The sequence below is a fragment of the Macaca nemestrina genome, chromosome 10 (assembly GCF_043159975.1).
Source record: "Macaca nemestrina isolate mMacNem1 chromosome 10, mMacNem.hap1, whole genome shotgun sequence".
Taxonomy (NCBI): domain Eukaryota; kingdom Metazoa; phylum Chordata; class Mammalia; order Primates; family Cercopithecidae; genus Macaca; species Macaca nemestrina.
In genome coordinates, this window is record NC_092134.1 from 70,722,671 (window position 1) to 70,739,521 (window position 16,851).

Genomic DNA, 16,851 nt, shown 5'->3' on the forward strand with positions numbered 1-16,851 from the left:
AGTGAGTGGTGACTAGGTGAAGGCCACAGATTATTTAAGGGACATAGAAACAAAGGAAAGTTGAAAGAGGATGACAATTTGAATAGTAAGTACAGTTGAGAGAAAATTCTTGTAGTATCCAAGGCTTAATAATCCTTGCATAAGATGCTGAAAGAAAAATGAAAAAAATCACCAATGAAGAAAGGTGGGGATAGATGAGTCTTGAAAGAAGACAGCTCAAGTTGGTCTGGTATTTATATGATCAACATAAGGTACATCCACATGCTAGAGGAAGAACAAGGTTTAGGGCTAGTCCTTCAAAACATAGGGAAAAACAAGAAATAAGCCTTAGAGGAACGAAACACAATCAACAAGAATCTTTTAAATGGCTGTCCATACACTAAAAAAGTGGCTTTAAAAAAGTCAGCATGCATGTTCAGTTAAGTTTATGGGCTGCATTGTGAATTTCTCCCTGAATGCTCATCAACCTTGAACCTTAAGGAATATTGTCCTAAGAAATCCTCTCATCGGGTTATGTGGGAAAATGTAAGAACTGTAACAAATTTAATGCACATTTATGTTAAAATATTTTTCACTAAAAAGAACTTTTAGAAAAATGGCTTGCTAAATACAATTCATGAATATTGGAGAAAAGTTACTACAAATAATAATACAAATTGTATTTTCCATCTATCCCAATATAATGATAATATATTACCTAAGGAATAATTTCAATAATGTTCTCACAATCTAATGAAAGTGTCGAAATGAAAAAAAGATACCTTAATAATATACTGGAGCACTTTCTCATTCACCACTGCTTTGTGACACGCTGTTTTTTGGTATAAATCCACAACTACTTCTAAAGACCTTTCAGCAAACGGCACATAATTCAAGGCTACCCATTCCGCCTAGAAAGTAATATTTTCACATGCAGTTAAAAATAAACGAGATTAAATTAATCATATTGTTTTCAAAGAGAAAGCATCTTTGTCTTAAAGTTCAGGCCTTAGTTTTAGGTCAGATTATATTACATGCAAAGTTTTCAAAGAGATATGTACTTCATGAAAAAAATAATTTTCAGCCAGGAAAAAATTAAAACTATTTGAAAAAGCACATAGAGCATTCTACCAAGAACCGGGAAAGATGTACTTTATTTGTTGCCAATACGTTAGGACAATTTTAGGAAATTTAACTCACCGGTGCAAATAGTTGGATCTATTGTGATTCCATTGTGTTGCAAGACAAATAGAATGAGAAAAGTTAATACATATTAAAACTACTTTCGGATGATATAAAATTATAATTTTTATATTGAGTGAACAAAATCAGCATGTGCATGCATTCAGAAATTTACTTAAACAAAGTTAAAATTTGCCAACTATGGCTATAAAAATATTTCATGTAAAATCCAACTAAATTTCACACCAGTAGTGTACAACTTCTTATTTAGTACAAGCAGTTTCTTCATCTTGCATGGCAGGTATCTATTTTAAGTAAGATTAGACTTAGGAATTTAGATGCTGTTTTGTATTGGGATGGGGCAACCAAGAAAGAAGTACAAAGGAACTTATATTTCTCAAGAAAGATGTACTGCAGAGTAATATGAAAGGCCAAGCTTTCTGAAGAACCAGTTGGAAGAGGAAAGTCATAAATGAGGAGAAAAAGAACACAGAATTATTTTCCCAAACAATATTTCTGTTCAGCTTAAACTGCTAACAGACATGTGTAAATATATTTGTGAGTGAAAAGTATCCTTTTCTGAGATAATCAAAGTCCATCTTAAGTGAAACTATCTGTATTTATAAGCCATGAAATCTTACAAAGTAAATACAATTTACAGGAAATTACCTGATTATATTTTGCATTTGCAATGTGCTTTGTTTCCAGCTGTCCATACTGTGGAGGTTTACAGGAAAATTCTACGAATGCCAACAACTGGTCAAATATAGCTGGATACATGATCTGCATGTTTTCTGGTCCTACACAAATGGCCTATAAAAGCAAAATAAGAACATTAGAATGCATAATCTGAACTCCAATAAGCTCTTTACTGTATATATATTTAACCAGAGAATCTTAAAACCTGTCTTATTTTATGTATTATACCATCTTTTCTAAGCCCTAAAGGGCACAAACTATTTTAAACTGTTATAGAATAAAGTATAGGCTGAAACTGTTAATCAGCTAAAAAATGAGTTTTAAAGTGTGATTTATTTCTTAACAGAATAGAAAAAGGGCAAAGAAAGAGAAGTCCCAGGCAGTCCTCAGGTTCTACAATCTGATTATTTGTTCAGTAATACAGCCATTAGGCCATTAAGAATGTATCACTGGCCACGATGACACTGACTTCAAATTCTGTGATATCAGTTCATTGAAATGACATCTGATTTCTGCACCATGCCTGGTCCACCAACTTTAACAAATAATCATGTGTGTTGCAGTTGGGAAAATAAGTCATCTATGAAAATTTGTTTCTAAAAGAAATGTGTGGATTAATTTTTAACAGGGCTGTGTATATTTAATGTAAAATGTATCTAAATATATAGATTTGGTTTAAAATAAATTAAAATATTTTAATATAAGAAAACATTTTAATAAATAGTAACCAGTTTCTCTAGGTTTCTTACTTCAAATAATCTGATAGGAAGAAAGAATAAAATGCGTATCATGAGACGGCAGATTTTAATTATTTCAAATGTGTTGAAAATACTTAAATTGGGTTTTTTCTAGACACAAATTTTTTCTTTTCATATTTTCTTGTTTAAGTCTTCATTTTTCTCTGAGAAAAATATTTAATAATCTTATTTATGAAGTGTCTAAAATATACTTGTGCTTTATAAGACAAAAAGGATGATCACTTTATGCCTGAGAGGGCAGGTACTCTTAAAATACTAAACCAAAAATCAAACCATTTAACTTTTTTTTTTTTTTTTTTTTTTTTTGAGACGGAGTCTCGCTGTGTCACCCAGGCTGGAGTGCAGTGGCCCGATCTCGGCTCACTGCAAGCTCCGCCTCCCGGGTTTACGCCATTCTCCTGCCTCAGCCTCCGAGTAGCTGGGACTACAGGCGCCCGCCACCACGCCCGGCTAGTTTTTTGTATTTTTAGTAGAGACGGGGTTTCACCATGTTAGCCAGGATGGTCTCGATCTCCTGACTTCGTGATCCACCCGCCTCGGCCTCCCAAAGTACTGGGATTACAGGCTTGAGCCACCGCGCCCGGCCTCCATTTAACTTTTTAAAAAAATTTATTAAAAAACAGTATGTACAAAGTTTATTTTATGCACTCCATGGCTTTTAGCTTATCAGATAACATATTAGTTTTATTTTCCCTGAGAGGAGATGTAGCCATTTAGCTCTAATGGAACTTTTAGATAAAACTGCACTGAGATATGAAGTAGATATGCAAGTACTGCCCATACCTAAGTTTGATTGTCCTATGATTATAATGTAAGAAAGTAGTATAAAGACATCTAACACCATGTCTCAGTATTTTTTTTCTCAGAAATAATGAAGAATTTGAATAGTAAAATTTATGCACTCTAAAAATTCTCTTTACTGACTGCTTGTAATAGTTCTACTTTCTTCCTCATTAACCTCTTGCTGGGTCTTAACTCCTAGAAGTAAACACGTAGTAATTACTGTGGAAAAAAGAGACTGAATTACTCTAAGTGAATTATTTTATTTTCAATGACTAACAACAACAAAAAACCACAGGTGGGTACCTGAGAAAACTAAGTATTATAATTTCTTTGTAAGTATCTTAACACAAATTAATGACTTTAACTATGCATTTTGATTTTCAATGGTCCTTTATAATAAGAAAACATACTAATAGTGTTATAGTTGATGTATAGAGCAATTTTCGGACTTTAAAAATGCATAATTTGGAACCTATAATTTTTTAACAACAAACTGCATCTAAGGAGTTTTTATGGGCTTTTCTTCAGTATTCTGAAATCTGAATATCAAAAAAATCTATAGACTAAACCTGATAACAAATTTTAGTCCAAAAGCTAAGAATTGATAAGCAATCTAGATAATATTTTCTATTAGTCCTTGAAAGCTGTCTATTTGAAGACAAGAAAAAATACTGAACACCTAATTTCTTATATTGTTTAAGGTTTCACTTACTAACTCATTTAACAATAATCTTTTCAGTGCCTGGCACGTACTAAGGCCTTTGCTAGAGAACTTGATGATGAAAATAACAACAGCTAACATTTACTGGATGTTTAACTCATGCCAGGCACTAAGTGCCTTACACATATCCCATTTAACAAGCAAAAAGTTGTAGATTTATTATTTTTACTTTATAGATGAGGAAGCTGAAGTACGGAAAGATTAAGAAACTTGCCCATGCTGCTTAGAAGACAGGGCTTTGTTACACAACTCCAAGGGCATCATTCACATACAATGTGATATTGTCTCCTAGAGTGCAACTCCGGCAGCCCTGGTGATGAATGCAGATACGGTATCCAGCCATCTGACTAAGAAGTTTAGCAATAAATAAGATGCAGTTTCCTGACCTCAGGACTTACAGTACAGCACATACAGAAAGCAGACAATTAAATTCCCAGCTCCTCTACATATGCTAAAATAACTTGGCAATAAATAAATAAATAAATTAGTACATATAACTAAGTTAGCTTGGCGGGGAACTGGTGATTTGAGAACAAAGACTGAGAACTTGAAGTCCTAAACAATATAAAAGCACTGAGGAAGAACAACATAAATGCTCCCCTTTAGAAAGAAAACATGATACCAGAAATCAGTTTTTCTCTTAGGAAAGAAAATAGCTTTCTATCTATAAAATGTTTTGCTGGATAACTATTAGCTTAAGGATAAAGTCCAAAAGCAAGTAAATTTGGCTTGTGCTAAAATTTCCTCATACCTGTGGAAGAAAATATAAAAACACTCTGATAATAAAATATATGTTTTTCTGTTAGGGGACAGAAACCCATTAAAAATCTTACATTCAAGGTCTACGAAACATCATTTAGGTAATCATACAACATAACAATGGCTAGTGTGAACATTAATAATTTTAAAATAATATAAATGAACAACAATAACCCTTCCTAAGTTTCAGACTGAAGGTATATTTTGTTTTCAAAGCTCTTAAAAGCTCAGAACAAATTACCAGTAGTTGGGATAAATGATTCCACTTTTCCTCTCACTGCTAAAGCAGAGTTTTTAAAAATAAAATTTACACTTTTTTCTGAAAAAAAAAAAAAAAAAAAGTTGTTTCTTGTTTATCCTGTACACATATATAAAAACCTGAATCAAAGATCTGAATGACAGTACCAGATTACGGGTATCTCAAAAGGCCTATGTCTTATTTTCTTTTCTGATAGGATAACTCTTCCATCCCCTGAAGTCTATAAGCAACTTATTTGCATGTCCAAGGACAGGGTGGGTAATTACTGACAGGCTACTTTTCTTCCCCATTGAAAATAAAGATGGGTATTTTGAGTTCAATTGTAGAAAACCAATATCCCTACACTGAATTTTTTTTAAATGCCAGAGTCTTTTATTTTTAGTTTCCTCACATTTGCTGCACAACACAACTAGGGTTAAACAGTTCAAGAACTGCTGCTCAGCTAACCTTCTTCCAGAGGTAATTAGGAGGTATCATGGTACAGTAGAAATTCTTACTGTGAAAAATTTTTATCATTCCAGTTGGGTAAGATGCAGTTAATTAGAAATCTAATTTACACTACACAAATGGTTACTTATAACATGTGTGATCAAAATCTAGATTTACTCCAATCTTATTAGAATGTCTTTACTTTGTTGGAATGGCTGGCTACTCAGTTGGCAATTTTTGCTTAGCATTTTGATGACTGTGAATTGTGCTATCAATTTTTCTTGATACTCTAAAAAACACTTTGAATTTGATCTAGTCTTGCTTGCTAATCTGAATTTGCTCTATAATTTTAGATGTTTGTGTGAATAGTTTTTTTTTTGCAATAACAAAATACACACAGTAAAAATAAATCTCTTTAAAAACTGTGAGGAAAAATACTTTTCATAAATTTCTTTTTTTAAATATAGGCTTTCAATAATTTCAGAGCTAAATTTAAGCACATATTTTAAAAAATCCCACTGCTTATCAATTTTCTAATTATAAAAGTACTTTACTAAAACTTTTATTCCAAATATTATATCCTCTTGTGAAGACTTGCATGGACAAACCAAAAATCCTGGTAAAGTGAAACATGAGGATGCAGGCAGCTTCTTTAAGATTCAAAACATACATGAATTACCTTTCAAAATACATCAGAAAACCACAAGTTTTCAAAATACCTAGATCTTGACAATCCTCAGTTTGTCCCAAAGTATACATATAAAACAATCTTGATGATAAAAATTTATCCCTGCAAATATATAGCAAAACAAAAAATTTCAGAGAACTATATGCATTAATACTTAGATAGCCACTAAAATAATATTACCTTTTGGAGAACATCTAAAGCTGTAAGTACAGCTTCCTGTAAACTTGTCAAAACTGCTTCGGTATAAGATGGAAGAATAAAAGGGGATGCATCTGAACTTATTGGGACTGAAATAGCACTGTGCAATATGACTCCCAACTTTTGCAAGTCATCCATGTTGAAACCAGTTTTTATGTGTTGGTAGAGAGCTGGAAATATCTGAATTAAGGCTGTAAGAAAAGGCTGGCTAGGAATAAAGGTTAGTTTATCAAAAGTAACAGGAGGCTTAGTACTTTCAGATCCAATTCTATACCAGGTATTCCACGCAGCCCACCATAGATTCAAATCTTCAAGCTCATCAGTAACAATGGGTGGCTCAGAGCTACTATATCTTCCAAGTCTTTCTCCAATGGAATCTGTTCTTACAAATGGCCTGCTCATGCCCGATATGGGCCCTATAAGAACAGGCACAGGTACATTAACTACAGGCGGTGTCTCAGGCTTATCCGAGTCTCTGACAGGGGACACAATCTGTAAAATTTCCTGGAAGCTTTTCAGAGCAGCCAGAGACACTTCATTGTTTTTGCTGAGTGCTGCTGATTGTATATGGTCAAGAAGAACATCCCAAGCTCTTGAAAAATCTCCTATATTAGGAAGAGAAGAAAAACTATTATAAAAGTGACCAAATTTTCTCTTAATATTAGACACTTGAAAGCATATTTGCTTAATTTTTCTGCTTAAAATCCTACAGAACTGAAAAATATATGACTAGGTACTAAGATACTAACAATGGGAATTAAAATTATCACAACCTAGAAATCCGATAAAAAATTTTTCAGATATAGGAACAAAGGGCACCAAGAAGAGGATGACAGATATATCAAATAACGTTTCAATCTTAAAAACAAAACTCAGGTAAGTGATGGGTGCACTAAAATCTCAGACTTCATCACTATACAATTCACCCACGTAACCAATAGCCACTTGTACCCCAAAAGCTACTGAAGTAAAAAAAAATTTTAAACCCCAAAATATGTATGTACTTATACATATTTATACAATTTCCCAGAACTTCTGCCTAAGGAGAACAGAAAAATAAATCAATGAGGTTGAAACAAAAGCATTTCAGTAACATCTTCAGTCTATCCATCTACCTTTATTAATTATTAAGTAAGACGTTCTCATTCTTAATCAGAGAATCATTGGAAAAGTTGTAACTTAGGACAGTATAATACATGTTTTTTATTGGTCTAAATATTTAAGATAAACTATGTCGCATTCCATATAAATCTTAACTTTATACTTTAGTTTTCATATTTAAATTATTTTAGAGCTGCAGAATTTTTTTCTTTTTCTTTTTTTTTTTAAGAGATGGTATCGCACTCTGTTACCCAGGCTAGAGCATCATGTGGTATGATCATGGCTCACTGGGCTCAAGTGATTCTCCCATCTCAGCCTCCCAAGTGTGGCTGGGACCACAGGCACATGCCACCATGCCTGGCTAATCTGTTTTTAAATTATTTTTTTGTAGTGATGGGGTCTTGCTATGTTGCCCAGTCTGGTCTTGAACTCCTGGGCTCAAGAGATCCTCCCACCTCAGCTTCCTGAGTAGCTGGGACAACAGATGCTCACTACCACACTTGGCTAATTTTTGTATTTTTTGTAGAGACAGGGTTTCACCATGTTGCCCAGGCTGGGCTCAGGCAATCCTCCTGCCTCAGCCTTCCAAAGGGCTGGGATTACAGCCATGAGCCACCATGTCCAGCCAGATCTTTTTACTACAGCAAACAAGCCTAATGGCTTTGTTAATAACACGGATTATTATCCACATACCTACATTAAAATGATGTAAAAAATTAGGAAAGTTGATATTTTCCAAAGCAGTACAACATAAGTAGGCTATGAAACATGTAAAATAAATAATCAAAGTTTAAGAACTTTCACTTTGGAAAGGTGATAAATGACCAGATTTTTTTAAAAAAGGGATAAACCCCAAATTCCTGAGAAAACAGTTGGTTAACAGAAAAGCTTGAAGTAGGTCTGGTATAACCTGCCTACTCTGGACAAACCGTAACACCTGCCTAGTTATATGCATCTTTCCCCACCATATTCTTTTTATTAAAAATTGAGGGCTGGGCCCAGTGCTTCATGTCTATAATCCTTGCACTTTGGGAGGCCAAGGCGGATGGATCACCTTAGGTCAGGAGTTTGAGATCAGTCTGGCCAACATGATAAAACCTAAATGTCTCTACTAAAAATACAAAAAATTAGCTGGGCATGGTGGTAGGCGCCTATAATCCCAGCTACTCAGAGGCTGAGGCAGGAGAATCGCTTGAACCTAGGAGGCGGAGGTTGCAGTGAGCCGAGATCATACCACTGCATTCCAGCTTGGGCAACAAGAGTGAAACTCCGAAACTCTATCTTAAAAAAAAAGAAGTAAAATTTACATACAATAAAAACACAGAATTTTAAGTAAACTGTTTAAAAGAGTTTTGACAACTTACATTTTAAAATGTCAAACAATTAAAACACTTCTACCTGTTGCCATCACAGTTTAAAAGTCTCATGAATCATTACATTTGCCAATCAGAATGGTGACCTAATATCAGATTTAGAATATCCTGTGCCATTTAGGGAGAAAAACTCCGGCAATTTCTCTAAAACATATTTTATGTCAGAGAGGGAGTTCCTTTAAAAGACTAGATGTAATTATATATTGCACATGGTTATGTTAAAAATATAAAACTTATTCTAAAATAACAAATATCATTTCTTAGTCATCAACTTACAAAGAATTATCAAAGTCATTAACTGCCTTATGTCTTCATTTAAAAAAAAATCTAAATCTAGGCTGGGCGTGGTGGCTCACACCTGTAATCCCAGCACTTTGGGAGGCCAAAGCGGGCAGATCACCTGGGGTCAGGAGTTTGAGACCAGCCTGACCAACATGAAGAAACCCCATCTCTACTAAAAATACAAAATTAGCTGGGCATGGTGGCGCATGTCTGTCTGTAATCCCTGCTACTTGGGAGGCTGAGGCAGGAGAATTGCTTGAATCTGGGAGATGGGGGTTGCAGTGAGCTAAGATCGTGCCATTGCACTCCAGCCTGGGCAACAAGAGTGAGACTCCATCAAAAAAAAAAAAAAAAAAAAAAAAAATCTAAATCTATTAGTTCTTAGCTTTTAAGAGAAATATCATGAAGGTACTAAAAACAATGCTTATTTTGCCAAAACTTAGCAAATGTACAGTGAAAATTTGTGCATTTCACTGTATGTAAATTTTATGTGAAAAAAATCCCAATATTTAAAAATACATATACCAAGCCCTAACATGCAAAATGGATCAGACACTGCAAATTATTTTTGGAAAAAAGGAGAAAAAAGTGCACATAAAGAACAACATATAAAAATGCCTATGGAATGAGTAAATATGCTTGTCCTTTAACACAAAGAAGTTTAAAAAATGCCAAACACAAAATAATAAAATAGATAAAATAATGTGTACAACATGCTCATAACTATGTACAAAAGTATCTCTGTTCACCTTTTTCTACCACCACCAGCATTACCACCAGAACTGAAAGTAGTATAGTCGGCAACCGGGTTTCTCAGTCTTAGTACCATTGACATTTCTGGTTGGATAATTCTTTGTTATAGGAGGCTGCATTGTAAGATGTGCACTGTAAGATGTGTAGCATCAACCCTTGCCTCTACCCTCCCCAGATGACAGTAATGCTCAACCTTCCCCAGTTATGATAACTAAAAATGTCTCCAAAATTGCCAAATGTCCTATGGGAGAAAAATGGGCCCTGTTTGAGAACCACCGATACACACAGCCAACAGTTTCCTAACCAGTCCAACAACATCTTGCCATCCTTCTTTGTTGCCATTCCATTCTACATGCACACTAAGACATGCACTTTGTGATCTTTTTGAAGTGCATATTTGATCATGTTAAATCATGAATTAAAATCTATCAGTTTTTTTCATTGTTCTTAGGATGAAATCCTAACTTTTTTTTGGGGGGGGGGACAGGGTCTCACTCTGTCACCAAGGCTTGAGTGCAGTGGCACAATCTTGGCTAACTGCAGCAACCTCCATATCCCAGGCTCAAGCAAGCCTTGTATCTCAGCCTCCTAAGTAGCTGGGATTGCAGATGTGCACCACCACATTTGGATGATTTTTTATTTTAAAAAAATTTTTGTAGAGATGAGATCTCATTATATTTCTCAGGCTGGTTTCAATCTCCTGGGCTCAAGCTATCCTGTTGCCTCCACCTTCCAAAGTGTTAAGATTATAGGCATGAGCCACCCTGCCCAGTCTCCTAACTTTCTCCTAACACATTCTACATGATCTGGATGATCTGGCCTTTCACTACCTCTCAATCTCTTTGATAATCAAACTCTTTCTTATTCTCTTCATTCTAGACCTTTAAACATGCTAGGGTCCACCATCTCTTTTCCTCAACCTTCTCTTGTCTCTTTTACATTCTCTCATTGACTGTAAGGCTCTCCACACTTCATCTTACTCTTGCCTGATGAACTCCTACCCTTCAGATCTCAGGAAAACTATTGCTTTCTCAGGAAAGCCCATCTGGAATTCACTGGCCAGGTCAAATACCTACTGAAGCTCACAATGTACCATTCCTTGTAACATGCCATTGTAGAAATTTTGCCTTTATTTATGTAATTATGGGTACATCCTCATGCCCATGATAGCAAGAATGATGGGTATTTTGCCTTTCATTGTATCCCCTAGAGGCTAGCCCACAGTAGGTACACATTAAATAATTTCTCAATGAAACAAATGAAAATACACATGCTTACACACACACCACACATAAAGACTACGTTAAGGTAGATTATTCTTAGGTAGTAGCATTGTATATGAACTCTAAAAGAATTGTCTGTATTTTCCAAATTTCTTTTAACATTGATTACTTGTATAACCAGAAAAAAATATATGTATACCTAAAGGTTGCAGCAAATATCTTCTAGTGTTGAAGATCCTTGCTACTCCAGCCAATGTTAACACCCATGTCTCAGCCCATTGCTTCTCAGCTGTGTCCCTTGAATGATGAATGAGAATATTGCCACCTCCAGACTCAATCTTTTCTTTGTCTGCAGTGGTAGAGGACTCTCGAACTCTGTCCAGTAGATGAAAGAGTACCTAAATATTTATAAAAATGTCATTTAAAATGCATTGATAATATAGCTTAAGTAATAGCATAATGGCAACAGCATAGGAATCTACAAAGTGTTACAAAAAATATACCTGAAAGTCTTATCAATCCCTATATATTGGAGGAAACTGACCAATAAAGGTAATTACACATTCTTTTTTTTTGTTTTTGTTTTTGTTTTAGATGGAGTCTCACTCTATCACCCAGGCTGGAGTGCACAGGCACAAGCTCACCTCACTGCAACCTCTGCCTCCCAAGTTCAAGCGAATCTCCTGCCTCAGACTCCTGAGTAGCTGGGATTACAGGTGTCTGCCACCACACCAGCTAATTTTTGTATTTTTAGTAGAGATGGGGTTTCATCATGTTGGCCAGGCTGGTCTTGAACTCCTGACCTGAGGTGATCTGCCCGCCTCGGCCTCCCAAAGTGCTGGGATTACAGGCGTGGGCCACTGTGCCTGGCCATAATTATATATTCTTAAGTTTATCATGGAATATAAAAAAATAAGGCTGCACACAATGGCTCACATCTGTAATCCTGGCACTTTGGGAGGCCAAGGTGGGCAGATTGCTTGAGCCCAGGAGTTCAAGACCAGCCTGGGCAACATGGCGAAACCCAGTCCCTACAAAAAAAAACCCCAAATTAGCCAAATGTGGTGGTATACATCTGTAGTCCCAGCTACTTGGGAGGCTGAGGTGGGAGGATCACCTGAGTCCCCGGGAGAGGTTGAGGCTGCAGTGAGCGTGATCATGCCACTGCACTCCATCCTAGGCAACAGAGTGAGATACTGCCTTAAATAAAAAATAAAATTAAATTAACTGGATAAAATATAAGACTTGTTGAGGTATCAATGGAGGATCTATGGGGTAATGTATAAAAAAAGAACAAAGCCGGCCGGGCGCGGTGGCTCACGTCTGTAATCCTAGCACTTTGGGAGGCTGAGGTGGGCGGATCACAAGGTCAGGAGATCGAGATCATCCTGGCTAACACAGTGAAACCCCGTCTCTACCAAAAATACAAAAAAAAAAAAAATAGCCGGGCGTGGTGGTGGGCATCTGTAGTCCCAGTTACTTGGGAGGCTGAGGCAGGAGAATGGCGTGAACCTGGGAGGCGGAGCTTGCAGTGAGCGGAGATCCACAACACTGCACTCCAGCCTGGGTGACATAGCCAGACTCCCTCTCAAAACAAACAAACAAACAAACAAACAAACAAAAAAACAAAGCTAAAGGGAGGGGTCCAGGACAAAAGTAGAATTACCGGAGACAGTTCACGCCTGTAATCCCAGTGCTTTGGAAGGCCATAAAGTGGGGAGGATTGCTTGAAGACTGGGGTTTGAGAACAGCCGGGGCAATATGGTGAGACTGTCTCTACAAAAAAAATTTTAAAAATTAGCTGGGCTTGGTAGTGTGAGCCTATAATCCCAGCTACTCAAGAGGCCGAGGTGGGAGGATCACTTGAGCCTGGCAGGTCAAGGCTGTAGTGTGCTACGATCAGGCCACTGCACTCAAGCCTGCGTGACAGAGAAAGACCCTATCTTTCACTCACAAAAAAAGACCAACTGTAGCCTATGAATAATTTCTGTGTTTCTCAAAGTGGTCTCTGAACTAACCAGCAGCATCAAGCTTCACCCAGGAACTTGACAGAAATACAAATTCTCAGGCCTCACTCCAGGTCAAAATAATCAGAAATCCAAGTTGGGGGAGGGCTGACAATAGTGGCTCAACAATCTGTGCTTTAACAAGTCTTCAAGGTGATTCTGTTACACTCTAATGTTTAAGAGACTGAAGTAGAAATCAGTTACAGAAAATGAAACAATGCAAGGGGTGTGAGAAAAAAATCATTAAGAATTAGGCAGTAAGAAGATAAAAAATGAAGTTGCTTGAAAGGAAAATTAGAAAAGTATTAGATTAAAAACAAACTGTATGGGAGAATTAAGCATGTTTTCGATCTGAGGAGGAACTATGGGATGGAAATGAAATAGAAGACAGAAGGAAAGAGGGTTTTTTACTATAATATATATAATATTTATCACTTTAAAAAAATAAAAATTAAGTGAAAAAAGAAAACAGGGCTTTGGATTATTTTATTTGGGAACACAGAGTGTTATTATTATAATATATTTTTTTGAGACAGTCTTACTGTGTCACGCAGGCTGGAGTGCAGTGACATGATCTTGGCTCACTACAACCTCCACCTCCCAGGTGCAAGAGATTCTCGTACATCAGCTTCCCGAGTAGCTGGGATTACAGGTGTGCACCACCACACCCAGCTATTTTTTCTTACAATTTTTAGTAGAGATGGGGTCTCACCATATTGGCCAGGTTGGTCTCGAACCCCTGACCTCAGGTGATCCTGCTGCCTCAGCCTCCTAAAATGTTGGGATTACAGGCGTAAGCCAGCATGTCCAGTCCATTAATTTTTTAAGAAGACATTCTGGGGTCTATTAATTTGAAAAACTCACAAAAGCACATGAAAGGATTATAAACAGAATTTTATTATAATAGAACAGATGGAACAAAAAAGAAGAGACTTTCAGCAAACAGGGAATGATCACTAATAAACTGCTGATTTTATTAGAAAGTTTCAAAAGAAGAAAAAAATGAAATTGTAATTTAATGAATAAACATTACATGTACAATATACCACTTGGAGGTTACTTTTGTTTGGAAAACAAGTAAACTTCATTACTATTGATATTCATCTGTTGATAAAATTCTCTTTTGATTATATTTAAATTACATATTTATAAGTAGACCTCAAAAGTAAAACAAACAAAAACCTCAAAAGCTTTCCATTCTATTGTAAGGGACTGATTACCCTTTGTTGTTTAGTAACTCCTGGTTTTTACAATTTGGGAAAACAGGGGGAAAAAAGAGAAAGATAAAGGCAGAAATCACGAAAGTGATAATAAGAGATGAAGACAGACACAGAGATAAGGCTGTTAATATTTAATTTGCTCTGTGTGAGGTACAATTTACAGTATGACACAGTTATTATTTCCTGTTTTGTCAAATACACAAATACATGGAAATTCTTTAAAAATTAAAAGAAATAAGTTTAACTGAAAAAGTATTAATATATAAGCATGTTTCATTAAAAGCTGATAGTCCAATCTATTTTACAATACCTTCCAGATAACAGTGTGCCAGGTTGAATGCTGTAATAAAGTTCCATGTGCACCAATTGTAGAAAACAGGGTTTGCCCTGCACTCTTCCTGACAGCAGGACGGGGATCCACACATAGCTCACCCAATTTTGCATAAAGACATAACCACAAGCAATCAAATGGCGGTGCAGGGTGGAACGGCCGATTTAAAACCACTCCTTTCTCTTCTGCCTGCTTTTGCTGTGCTGCCTCTTCCTTATTTAATTCTTTTTCAATAGTTTCCCCTCTTTGGAAAAAATAATCTGAAATATTCCACTAAAAAGCAAAGTGGGAAAATATTAGTTCATTCAAGGTTTTGTTTTAAACACATAAATATGCAACATGTGGCTGTTTTTACCTTTCAGAGTAAAACTTTAAAAACATTACTTCAAATATCTCTTTCCTAGTAGAACAGGTTCAATGAAAACATCTCGTCCTCTGTCAGTGTCTCTACATTATTTTAGGAGAAAGTGGGAAAACAATCTTTTGCTAACTTTTTTTTTAACTTTTTTATTATAAAAAATGTCAAGAACATACAAAAAACCAAGAATAGTATAATGAATTTAAACATATTGATATATCTACCACCTAAATATAACAGCTGTTAACTATAAAAAATATAACTACAATATCATTATCACACCCTAACAATGTTAACAATTCCTTAATATTGTTTAATAAGTTTGTAATTTCATAAAAGAGCAATCACTGTTACTAAACATACCTTATAATTCATTGTCAACCACAGTACAAATTAATGATAATTATGCCAATGGTTAAAATACAGGGAATCCAGTACTGTGAACATAAATGTAAAACAAAGGAGGTGCTATCCAGCAGTAATTTAAGCAATGCTGAACTAGTCACCCACTTACAATTATGTATGCAACATGCTTACATTTTTCCCCATGTAAAAATGGGAAAAATAATAGTAATAGTAAAATACAGTTGTTCCTTGGTATCCAAGGGGGACTGGTTTCAGGACCTCCCACCTCATACCCAAATCCACAAATCCTCAAGTCCATTAAATAAAATGGTGTAGTATTTGCATATAACTTACACACACCCTCCCATATAGTTTGAATAATACTAGATAACTTTTAATACCTAACACAAGGTAAATGCTATGTAACTAGTTGTTATACTGTACTGTTTAGGTAATATTGACAAGAAAGCCTATACATGTTCAGTACAGACACAACTATCCTGTTTAAAAAAAAAAATTTCTATTTATAGTTGGCTGAATCTACAGATGCAGAAGCCACAAATATTGTGAGCTGAATGTAGGAAGAGCTGAATGCAGTAACTTATCTAGCTTGTGAGGAAAATTTAAAGTTCAAATTTATAAAACTTCTGAATTTTAATACACATTTAAAAGATTCTAAATAATTGCCTTTAAATATATGTTGAAAACAATTCTGTGCATGTTTATTTCATGTAATGTTAACAATTCTCTAAGATTTCATTACAGGGATATCTTGTATTATTGCACTTCTCTTTGTTGTGCTTCACAGATAATTGCAATTTTTATAAATTGAAGATTTGTGGCAACCCTGCATTGAACAAGTCTGTTGGTACCACTTTTTCCAGCAGCATGTGATCACCGTGTCTCTGTGCCACATTTTAGTAATACTTGTATTATTTCAAACTTTTAAATTATTACTCTGTCTGTTATGGTGATCTATGATCCCTGATCTTTGATGTGACAATTGTAACTATTTTGGGGCACATGAGCCGCACCTATGTAAGATGGCAAATTTAACGTGAGTTTTCTGACTGTATCCTCGTCAGGTTGTTTCCTCATCTTTTTACTTCTTCTCAAGCCTCCCTATTTCTTGGGATACAACAACAGTGAAATTAGGCCAATTAATAACCCTACAATGACCTGTAAGTGTTCAAGGAAAAGGAAGAGTCGCATTTCTCTCACTTTCAATCAAAAACTATAAATAATTAAGCTTAGTGAGGAAGGCACGTTGAAAACCAAGACAGGCCAAAAGCTAGGCCTCTTGTGCCAGTAAGCCAAGTTGTGAATGCACAGGATAAGTTCTTGAAGGAAACGAAAAGTGCTACTCCAAAGAGCAAACAAATGAAAAGTACATCATGGCAGGTG

At 35.6% G+C, this 16,851-nt stretch overlaps 1 protein-coding gene across 5 annotated transcripts in view; it reads right to left on the reverse strand.

The window, feature by feature from the left end:
- LOC105474040 (MON2 homolog, regulator of endosome-to-Golgi trafficking) overlaps positions 1 to 16,851 on the reverse strand; it is a 143,717-nt gene that overhangs the window by 41,030 nt on the left and 85,836 nt on the right. For 4 of the 5 annotated variants that reach the window (XM_011728345.3, XM_071071518.1, XM_071071516.1 and 1 more), the window contains 6 exons: positions 14,724 to 15,017; positions 11,387 to 11,585; positions 6,438 to 7,060; positions 1,831 to 1,974; positions 1,180 to 1,197; positions 762 to 890 (listed from right to left, as the gene is read on the reverse strand). In XM_011728345.3, the coding sequence (XP_011726647.1) occupies positions 762 to 890; positions 1,180 to 1,197; positions 1,831 to 1,974; positions 6,438 to 7,060; positions 11,387 to 11,585; positions 14,724 to 15,017 (1,407 nt within the window). The remainder of the gene's footprint in view (positions 1 to 761; positions 891 to 1,179; positions 1,198 to 1,830; positions 1,975 to 6,437; positions 7,061 to 11,386; positions 11,586 to 14,723; positions 15,018 to 16,851) is intronic. The other variant, XM_011728347.3, reaches the window with a different exon arrangement.